The sequence below is a fragment of the Carassius auratus genome, unplaced genomic scaffold, assembly GCF_003368295.1.
Source record: "Carassius auratus strain Wakin unplaced genomic scaffold, ASM336829v1 scaf_tig00216991, whole genome shotgun sequence".
In the NCBI taxonomy this organism is placed as follows: Eukaryota; Metazoa; Chordata; class Actinopteri; order Cypriniformes; family Cyprinidae; genus Carassius; species Carassius auratus.
Window position 1 is genome coordinate 100,013 of NW_020528840.1, and position 11,733 is coordinate 111,745.

The 11,733-nt window shown below is 39.8% G+C and overlaps 2 protein-coding genes across 2 annotated transcripts; one reads left to right on the plus strand and one right to left on the minus strand.

Annotated features, from left to right (window-relative positions):
* The first annotated feature begins 1,937 nt into the window (after window positions 1-1,937).
* LOC113099658 (gap junction alpha-10 protein-like) lies at window positions 1,938-3,366 on the plus strand. The gene has a single exon (XM_026264548.1). It carries the CDS (start codon window positions 1,951-1,953, stop codon window positions 3,364-3,366), a length of 1,416 nt encoding a protein of 471 aa, XP_026120333.1. The 5' UTR covers window positions 1,938-1,950.
* Window positions 3,367-5,299: 1,933 nt separating this feature from the next.
* Window positions 5,300-11,726, minus strand: LOC113099656 (transcription regulator protein BACH2-like; the record flags this gene model as incomplete). The annotated part of the gene is made up of 3 exons (XM_026264546.1): window positions 5,300-6,572; window positions 6,676-6,882; window positions 10,287-11,726. Coding segments are annotated over 3 exons (2,094 nt in total), but the record flags the coding sequence as incomplete, so codon positions are not given.
* Window positions 11,727-11,733: the final 7 nt, after the last annotated feature.

Below are 11,733 nucleotides of genomic sequence, written 5' to 3' on the forward strand. Positions count from 1 at the left end.
CCAAACTCATATTTAAACAAGGTATCGCCCTTGGAATCATGTGTGATTGGTTACAATGCACAATGAATGTGCATTGACCTTTTTCTCATATAAGTTAAACTCAAATCAATATTTAATGTAGATTTATTTACTTGGTGAACAGCCACATTAAAAAAAGTGGAATAATACAGTCCGCCACTCATTACTGCAAAATAAACCTGCACAATGTTATAAAAATGACAGGGTTTATTTTGGGATAATGACCATGTACTGTAGGTTTCAGCACATGCAGGTTATTGTATATGAATGTTTTTGCACTTGAAATATAATTTCCCCTAGTTGCAATACCCTACGACCTGTTCCTCAGTGCATATTTTGGCTCTAACCAAAGCTATTAGATCAAATGAAACACCGCAGAATAGATGGTTTTCTGCCATTCGCTTGGTACCATATGAACTCATTATGTAATGCGACATCCCTGATGTGACTTCTGGCATTTGCAGTTCAAGCTTCTGCGAGGGAAAATCAAATCAATCTCCCATTGACTCTGTCAGCATGTGATGGAAAGCTAATTAAAGGCCCTGAGGAAAGGCTGGTCATTTTGTGAAGCATGTAGTGTGATCGGCGAGATCCAGTTGTGCAATGCCTGAAAGGTTCGTGCAGGGACGAATCAGGATAACAAAATCACGTGCATGTGCTGATTGGTGGATCATGGCTTGCTTTGTTCTCCCCGGTTGTTTTAATATAAAACCATGTTTTTTTTTTATTAATTGCTATTGGATTTATAGGGTAAATGCACAATACTGTGCAAATATGTTTTTAATGAGATTTGTGCCACATAAAACTAGAAAAAAGAACACGCTAAACAAATCACTGCAGTATTGATGGATTGAGTTTAGGAGGGGTGGGGGGCTGATGCAATCGAGTGCAAGGTCTTTCATTTGACATTGAATGCTCGCAAACGTAAACAACATGGAAAGCTTCGGCACAAACTCAAAGAGGAACACAAAGGAAAACGCTGAAATAGAGTTGATAAATTCCACATGCATCGTTTTGTTCTAGGCACAGGGTTAGATAAAAAGATCAGCTTTTGGAAACTCCATCTAACAGACTGGGCTTGAACTGACTCGATTTATAATTACACAAAAGATGAATGTTTAAATAGGATGGACATGCATGCTTAAAAAAAGTTTGAAACCCATTTTCTTGTTCGAGTCAACACGGTAGTACTGGGTTTGCTTAAATGTGGTTTGCTGGAGTGCAATATCGTGAAATGTGGTAGAATATTGTATTGACTGCATGAGGGACATTCGGTTGGTTGGCATTGCGGGCAACTTTTTATGTGTGTGGGGGTGCTGTTTTCAGCAAATTGCTTGATAAGATCTGCCATGGGGCATTGTCCCGTCAGTTTCTGATCAATTTCTACATCCTGTGAACTCACTGCATGCAACAACTGTGGGGAACATTCACTGTAGCCAACATAATGCAGAGAGGCTGGCTGTGCTTTAATGTGCAAACTCCATGGCTTTAAAATGAAGGAATGATGTTCCTTTTCGGGGAAAACATGCTTGTTTATATTCCAAGGAAACTAGACAGCAAATCCCACTAAAATGTAAGTTGATTTTAGTTTGGTTTGTGCTTACATAGGAACTGTTTGTGCTTGACTTTCTAAACTTGGAATTTGTCAAACATGCCTTTTTTGTTTGTCGAATGCCTACAAAATGCATGATAACTAATGGATGAATGCAGAAAAAATAAGAATGAACCAACTGGGTAGAATCAAGTCCATTGTACCATGTGCATGACTTTCTAGACTTGGAATTTAATGTCAAACTTGCTTGTCGAATGCATGCAGAAATTCTTATGCATGATGGCTAATGCATGAATACAGAAATCTAAAGAATGAACCAACTTGAATGTTAGGCTTAACTCCTATATATTTTTTTTAAGCACGGACATGTGGCGGTGAAGATGGGGGACTGGAACTTGTTGGGGAGCATTTTAGAGGAGGTTCATATTCACTCCACAATCGTGGGTAAAATCTGGCTGACCATCCTGTTCATATTTCGGATGCTGGTTCTCGGCGTGGCGGCCGAGGATGTTTGGGTGGACGAGCAAAGTGAGTTCGTCTGCAACACGGACCAGCCGGGATGCAAGAACGTTTGCTACGACCAAGCATTCCCGATATCGCTCATTCGCTTTTGGGTACTGCAGATCATTTTTGTTTCCTCGCCTTCGCTGGTATACATGGGACATGCTCTGTACCGACTGAGGGCTTTGGAGAAAGAACGGCACAGGAGGAAAATCCAGCTGAGAGCTGAACTGGAAGAGACGGAAGGCCTCTTGGAGGAGCACAAGAAGTTGGAGAAGGAACTGAGGAAGCTAGAAGAGCAGAGGAAAGTTAGGAAGGCTCCTCTGAGGGGCTCCTTGCTGCGCACATATATAATTCATATCCTTACCAGATCAGTGGTGGAAGTGGCGTTCATTATAGGACAGTATATCTTATATGGGATTGGACTGGATCCTTTGTACAAGTGTGAGAGGGTGCCTTGCCCAAACAGCGTGGACTGTTACGTCTCCAGGCCGACAGAGAAGACCATCTTCATGGTTTTCATGATTGTCATCGGAGGGGTTTCGTTGTTCCTGAACCTCTTGGAAATATCCCACCTGGGGGTTAAAAAAATTAAACAGACTCTAAGCGGTCTCCAGCTCGTCGAGGACGACAGTCTTTGCAAAACCAAACACTCGACCATTCAGCAACTGTGCGTAATGACGGATATGTCTCCCCACAAAAACCCGCAGTTGAAAACTTTTATTCCGCAGGGGCAAACGGACCCTCCACTGTTCTTAACCAGTGCTTACATGGGCTCGAGCAACAACATGTTGCAGCACAACAGTTTCGCTGCGGCCACCCTCCCGGTGTCCTGCATAACCCAGCAGCCCAGGCAAATGCGCCAGCCTAGCCAGGGAATGATCCATGAACTGCACTCCCAAGGGTCCATGGAGTTACTAGAGGACCGGGAAAACCGTGACAAGCATCTAGAGAGTAGTAACGGCTCGGAGAGGGATGTTAGGCCTTTAAACTCGGGTCATCTGGGTCCTGAGGGTCATATGGAAATACCAGCCTGCCTTCGCAATGCTCTGCACAGGCCCAGCCGTGTGCCAGACCTGGGAGACAACACAGTGGAGTCCTCCGAGAGCGACTTCTGTCCGCCCAACAGGAAAGCCAGTTTCATGGTCCGTATGCCCTCAGACAGTATTTCCGGCAGTCCATCATGTCCCTCCACAAGGAGTTCAGAGTCCGAGCTAGGCTCACTCAACGACCTGCCCATGAACCCACCACCAGGGGGAGGACGACGGATGTCTATGGCAAGTAGAAACAAATGACACCCAGCTACTGAGCTGGTCATATAAAAGCTTCTGGTCCAAAATTACTTTTGGGAATTTTAGTGTGGATCAGAATTTTATTTATTTTTTCTCAAGATGAGATTATGCCAGCTACATTCAAGAAATTGAATTGGATTGATTATAATAAATAGGAAAAACAATCAATGATCTGTAATAATATATAAATAATCAGTAATAACATTTTCTATGTTTTTACTTACACATATATTTTATGTTAACATTATGAGTAGACAATATTGATGGATGTTGATAATTAATATAATTATATTTCATATGTGTGCCTAATTTGTAAACTGATATGAAAAACATCTTCCTTACAGAGCGTATTCTTGGATATCTCTTCCATCATGAAAAAGTGAAAGTAAGAAGGACAGAAGGACAACAGGAATGTAACAGGCCGTTCATGAGCAGAAATGAATGGAGATATCAGTGACAAAGGGTTTGCACTCGGATCTGCTCGGCTTGGAAAGCACTGGTCTAATTCAGCTTCATTGCGGTACAAGAAGTGCTGTTTTGTACGGTTCCTTTTTTTTTATTTTTTATTGTGAGCACCTTAATTTAGCAGTGAAGCACGGTATACATTTTTTCCATGTCTACTTATGGAAGCCAAAAGACATTTGTGCATATTTCTAAAAGCTTCAGACCTTCAGACGGCTGGCAAAAAGAACATTTTTAAATCATTTAGCTTACATCCATAAAATGTGATGCAAGCTGATGGACACTTACGTCAAATTCTGAAGAAAATAAAAGTTTTCTTATTTCCAACATTGTTTGTGTTTGAATTCGGGGTGAATATGGTTCATGCTAATTTTATACTCCTCGGAGCAAATGATGCAAAACACGTTCAATCTGCATAAAACATGCTTGGCAATTTATTTAACATCCTAGTAGACAAATCCAACGTGGACACATTCAAGAAATGTAACAAATACAGATTATGAACATTGAGGTCACAACTTTTCAAGATTCGATTAACAAAAGAAAGCAAAACAATCGTTTGCAAAGAATCCCACAAATACCTATAAACAGAATATGTACAATACATACAAAATCTACATAAAAGAAATGATTGTAAAACATCTTTTAAAAAGGTTGTAAACCAGTTTTGCTACAGACCTTGTTCGAGATGAGAGGTATATCGATTTTACAGGTAGATCCGCGAATGTCAAAAATTTCCCTACTACATGTAAACTAATAACCAATATTCATATCACAACTGTGGTGCATCATATAACAAAGGCATGATGCCTGATTTATCCAAATCTCTAGTCAAAGCTCATGAGTATAAAAACTCGGAATATGAACAGAATTCTGAATAATTTACTCTGGAAATTTGAAAACATCATGAGGACATATTTGAAGTCTTGACAGTCAATTTTATGAGAGTCATCTTTTATGGGACACGAATTAACCTACATGACTATATGAGATGTTTTTGATTGATTTTTCCCAATTTGTTCAATCAGATTCCCAAAACTTTTGGTAAAACAAAATATTAAACATGAAGCTTAATCAAGTCTTACATTTAATTAAAGTCATGCAGTCCACAATAATTTAAAGTAAACAGACTAAAATTATTAACATTAAAACACATAACCCATCTCACCTTTGAACTTAATTTACAGTGTCAGTGCAGATACGAGTGGCTCCTACACGCGGTAGCTTAAAGCAACAACAATGTCAGAAACAAAAATAGAAATGCAGCATTAAGCTTTTCCAACTGTTTTTATCTTAAGGCTTGAATTTTCACCATGCTATTAAAGCAAAAATGTAAAAGTGTTATAAGACTAGTGAAAATTACACCAAAACTGATTGAGGGAGTGAATTGAGAACTTTTAAAGTGAAAATATTAGGACCAGAGTGGACTGTTAAAGTATACAAAAAATGTTAACAATAAAAACCCCTCTGCAACCCCCCCCCCCCTAAATTTTTTTTTACATTTGATTTGATTTCTGACCCCAGTTAAACTCTTATGTGCGTAACGCCCTGAAGAAATCAAATCAGATCTAAGAGATCCAAGTGTGAGCTGCCAAAATGAACCAAGTCAGAATAACTGAATTTACTAAAGTTTGCTTGGAGAGTTTTATATACAACAGACATCCCTGATCAATCATTTTAACAGTCTAAAAAAACCGAGCTTCGAAAAAAAAAAAAAGAAATTGCTTCCATAACAAATGATGCTTCATCACAAAATGTTTGAGGGACCATTCAGGCAGCTCATCATCATTGCTTCATCATCCATTTTGTAGAAGAGCTCTCCATTGTACTATTCCAGAAAGAGATCAGATGTCGATTTTTCCATGTTGATAACCAGATTGCTTGGCTTCTTGCAAATTCAGGTGAGCAGCTGTTTAGTTTCTCCGGTATTACATTTTGTAAGGAATGCTTAAATGCACAATAGATACAAAACACTTCCACCACTCAATATCACATTTGCATATGCTGACTGTTACCAAAAACAATTAATAAAAAATGCAATTCCTGAGATAAATCTGAGAACCAGATACCATATGATGAATATGGAAAAAACGAAAAAGTAATGTTCAAAACGAAATGACTTTAGCATCCTATACAGCATGTATGAGAACAAATCCATATGCACACACAAACAAAATGGGCCATGGGCGTAACAACAAAACAGTCCCCTAAAGCAGTGACAAACAAAACTTAACACTGGCAAAAAAACGTAACACAGGACCAATTGTCATGATAAAAGATATGAATGCAGTTTACCGGACTCAGTTTCTCTCAGGCAGCTCTTCTGTCGTGCACTTCTCGGTCATTTCCAGGCAGAAATCAGTCGTCACACTTGAGCTGCCCACGTGGGAAGCTTCTGACCTCTCAGAGGTGACCGTGTCTTGGGGTGGCACAGCCTCTCTGTCCACTCTGAGATGCGAGTGTGGTGATTCGACTATGGCCTGGCAGTCATTTGAGCCTGTGGACGACACCACACTGTTATGTGAGGTGAGAGTGACATCTATACTGGTGGGATTGGGAGAGATTTGAAGATCTGGGCCGGGTGAAACTGGGTCTGGGTGTAGATTATACAGAGATTGAGACTGTCCTGGACTCCGCTGTTCTTCCCTACAAACCTCCTGAGACAAAAAGGAGAAGTTTTCCCACAGCTCCCCCATGCAGATCTTCAGCTGGCTGCGTTCGGTTAGGAGCTTCTGTCTCTCACAGACCTAGTAGAGGAGAAACACATGGAATAAATGTAGGGGATTTAGAAAAATCTAGATTCTTGTGAAGCGTGCAAGCAAACGTTCTGACGTTGTTGGTGTTGCCTACCAGTTTGTGAATCTCATGCTCCAGGTTCTGGATGCAGTCCAGCTTTCTTTTCCTGCAGCGCTGAGCTGCGATGCGGTTTTTACTGCGGCGTCTCATGCTGTGGATGAATTCTAGCTGATCTGAGGTCAGCGTATACATCTTTATCATCAGCTGAAAGTCATTGCGTGGAAGCTCTGTGATCTGGTCTATTGAGAAAGGCAGTTTCACCTGCAAGTTGACAGCACATTAGAGTTAAGATGCTTTACTGCAGCAGCATGTTACTTCGTATACAGGAAGAAGCGTAATATTAACAAACAACAATTATATATATACTTACAATATGTATATGTATATATTCTGCAAATCTCACACAACCTTCACAGAAAATATGGAACTTCACCACTAGATGACACTGCCATCTAACTTGTATGAAATGTTTTATTTATTTGCATTCAGGCTTAAACTATAGGAAAAACTAAACTGCGCAAACTCATCAAATATAAAACAATAAATAAACAACCTAATTTTCAATAAAAGTATTTTTTGTAATACACACACACACACACACACACACACACACACACATATACACACACACTTATAGTTAGAGAAGATAGATAGATAAATAGATAGATAGATAGATAGATAGAGATAGCTTCCACATAAATGCTATGTAATGCTAAATGATCAGATCAGTCATTCTGTTGAAATGTTTCATCTTACACAGTTTAAGATTGACAGAGATTCCATAAAATTCTATATGGTATGATTACTTAAAACCACTGTAAATGTCGATTTTAGGATTTTTAGGTGGGTTGGTAATATATGCTTGTAATAAGCTACAGCAAAGAGCTTAAATTTACCATCTTTATATTGTTCAACTAATCATAGCACAGCTCAAGCATGTCATGCAAATGAAGATGAGCACAGGACACATTATGGTTCAGTTACAAATTCTGTTAATAGCCATTGGATTCTCATTTCCATGCAAAGACAAAGATGAAACCTGACTTAAGTCTGCTGAGGGAGCTGGTCATAGTGATCACCATGACGAATACTCCCTCTCTCTGCTGTGACCTTGTGCCACTGCTCAGTCTGTGTAAAATGGAGGTCTATATTTAACCGCTCTACTACAGAGAGCTCTGTAATAAGGCTAGAATGACAGATTAGGCTTCCAGCAGCACAGGCACGTTTTTTCTCCTCTCCTTCTCTCTGAAGTCAGGTTGTTTCTGGGAGAAGGCACTCATACTGTGAAGTAGGGCTCATCTGTTAGCCAGTGAGGTGAAGCGGCCCATCCTCAGATGGGAGCCTGGGGGCCGCTGTCCCACTTCTGTCTGGGGACCTGCAGCTGGGAGCTTTAAACTCAGGCAGAGTGAAGGGCAAAATAAAGACGGCTATAGAAAGATTGTTTCTGAAGAGATTTCTACACTATATTTGGTTCAAATTGTGCTTTATTTCATAACCATTTATTTTTCTTAATTTTGTGAAAGATAAAAAATTGCAAGGTATTGCCATGGTGCTTTGCAAGTGTACTATTGTATTCTTAGAAATCTAATTTAAATACCATGGTTCCTTTTTTGCCATCATCACATGATCATGAAATGGTTAACATTTATTGATACTGACAAGCAAACAATTCATCCATTAAGTAATACTGTTTAAACTGCAAAACTGTGTTCCAGTTAATATCTAATATACCTGAAATTAGTTCAATGTACTTAATGTACGGCACAGATAGTCCATCCAAAAAAGAAAATGGTCATGATTTACTTATCCTCATGTTATTCCAAACCTGTATGAGTTTCCATAGTATCAGAATTTTCCCAAAATACTACAATATGTTTTTCCCTCCTGTGGAACTTTCTATTCTATGGATGTCAATGGAGACCATAAACATTTTGGAAGAAATAAATCCATACAGGTTTGTAACAATATGAGGGTGACAGAATTTTCATATTGGGGTGAACTATGAACTTTGGTTTAAGAAGAAATACTGCATAATATATTGAAAGTTGTTTTCAGAGAATGCATATATAGTACATATAATCCTAATTGTAGATGTTTGGTTTTCATTTTTCAAGTACAGTACAAACAAGTTAAAAGCAAATTTAAAAAATGTGCCACAGCAGTAAGACAGAATATATGTTTATACAAGATGAAACATAACCTTACTTAACAATACGATATTAATGCTATCTTGTTTTATGTATTTTAAGAAAAACAAAAAGAGACGAATAAAAAACGAATCATAAGTAATTCTGCAGTACATAAGGCTAAGTATAATGTTTACAGTCATCAGGCAATGCAGCAACTTGATACATCAACAGTGATGAACTAATGTTCGGTCACAGGTGTGCGTATATCAGCTATTTTACAACAGCTACAACTCATCCAATCAGACTGCAGAATCTAAAGCTATCAGTTTCATAATGCTGCTGTGAAATATCTGGCTTTTATGGATCTGCCTTCAAAACACACTCTAAGAATCTCACAAAAAACAACAACTCTTTAGTCATTTGTATACTGACATCAACAACTCAATTGGGTCATCAAAAAAAATCTAACGACTTAATGAGACAGCAAAATTATCATACACAGATTCTTGAACAGGCAATGTGTCAGTGTTGTCAAGAGGAGGAACAATTATGTCATTGGGACCTCAGGAAGAAGGACGGCCTCAGAGCTTATTGCCATGGCAACCCTCCAGTGTTTGCCAAGTTACTGCAGCTTGATTCTCAATCTCAGAAGCTCGGGAATCAATGTGGGAATGTTTTGTAATGATAAATATTTTTCATAATTATTTATGGGGATTCTTTGTTTTTTTAATGGGATCAAGATTGGATTTGAACTTGTGCCTATCAAAAGCTCAAATGTCAACAAAATGTGTGCCAACCACTGCAAAGGACTGGACTGTTTGGGGTAACAAATAATATTAATAATAATAATAATAATAATAATAATATTATTAAATAAGAAGTGATTTGATAGAAGTGGCTGATAAAAATTGTGCCTGCTATATAAAGTCCTGCATTTTTTGAAAAAAAGCTTCAGGGTAGCTGTGGCTTGTCTGAAGGGCATGTACCAATTTGGCAAAAAAGGCTGTCGAATTATATATCTATACACCTATAATATAATAATAATCAAATTACAATTAAATTGCAAATTAAACCAAATAAGAACTACTATCATCTCATTCAGTACCAACTGTTAAATACAATACTACTAATAATTTGGACTTAAATTTTTTAATAATTCAAACCACTGGGCTTTGATTTTTGGGTAAGAGAAAACACAAGTTATTATTTATTATTAAATGAGAGTTTATTCTTCAAGTCTGGGAAGATGGTTTGGCATGCAGAAGTTGCCAAATGCACATTTAAGCGACCAATGCAGCTGCTGAAAACACTGGATCATGAACTAATCACGTGTAAATGAACACAGTGCCGTGCTACACTCTGAAACATGCAGCACTGACATACATATCTATGTAATTAAATCATGATTTCAGCTTTGCTTTGATTAATCATGTAGTGTAACACTGCAAGTTTTAATATCAACTTTTTTATTTGTTTGGGATACACAATGTGCAACTAATATTTCCAAACACGTAATATTTCCAAACATATACCAACCTCTTGAGTGTGCTCTTTGATGGGAAATGATTCGCTATCTCCATCTGAAAAAGATCCAGATTCGTCACTGGAATTGGTGTCGTATGACTTTTCGCACTTGATCTTTGGTGGCCCTGACATGCTATGCTCCTGGTGTTCAAGGGCCAGGCATCGTGCCATGGTGGAACAAGGAGAGGTAGAGAGCTCAAACTGGGGCAGGCTGGAAGGAGATCCTCCACTGCCATCCTCAGCGTAGGAGTAGGAAGAGCAAGAGCTGGAGGTTCTGATGTGGCTCTCGGCACGAGACGAACGCGGACACATTTTAATGGGCACCGGACAGCTGCTCTTTGGCCGGCGGCGGTAGGCCAATGCTGGCTCTTGAGAGACAGAAGTTGGGGACAGTGCTTGGGAGCAGGGGAACGACTGGCTGGAACCTGCCCATAAGTCATTCGAGGTCTCCTGGCCCAAACAGCTCTCACCCGGATAAGAGTGTGCGGGTGCCGCCAGATGATAAGGGGCTTGAGAGGAGAAGATGACACTTCTTCGGTCACTCTCACGTTCAGATTCTTGGGAATTGATTCTTTCAAAGGAAAGTGACTTGAGTGACAAGTCATCTGTTAATTTCTCAGCTTTCTTTGAGGCTGTCACTCCAAGTCCCCCAACGAAGGCCTGATAGTCTTTTTGGAAGTAATTTGGAGCAACTTGTGGTTCTCGAAGGGGAGAGGTTCTGCTGGTGAGTTGCAGATCAGCCGTAAGACAATGATCCGAAGATGTGACTTCCTTTTTAACAAGGGAGCGCAGGCACACTGGTGATCGCTTGCTCACAGGCAATTCGATGGGCGTTGAACTAAGTTGTCTTCCTTCAAACTCCATTTCCATCTCACTCCCTTTACCCCCAACCAGACCGTCCTGCTCCAACTCGGACAAGTCTAGTGGCACACAGTCTTCCCCAATTGCTGGTTCTGCTTTAACCTTGGAAAGATTAAGGCCCTGGGCATCGCTGCTGGTGACGGTATCCTGCAGGGAGCCGTGTAAGCTTGAGGTACTGCTGTGAGAGGAGGTGGTTGCGTTGTGCTCAACAAGAACCTGATGGTACTTTCTATATTTGGGATAACGAGGGATGTCGAAAGTTGGAGGTTGGTCTGATTGGTGCAGGTTGTTGGTGACTTTTAATTTCTCAGTTTCAGGGTGCAGCCTTGATCCAGGCAGTGGTGGTTTGGAGTCACTTGGCTTCACATTTGCATCCTCTAATCCATTATCATAATGGTTTTGAACCAGAGTCTTGGGTGATGGTGGATTCTGGCTGGTCTGCATGCCATCAGCCTCACTTTTCATCTGGGCCTGTAGGAAGTGGAAGCAGGAGTCTTCAAGGTTGTGCATTCCCAGGAATTCGGCACAACACATGACATCCTGGATGTTGTCCCTGTTGAGTAAGCAGCTTGCTGTGTAAGCAAACTGCAACAGTGGG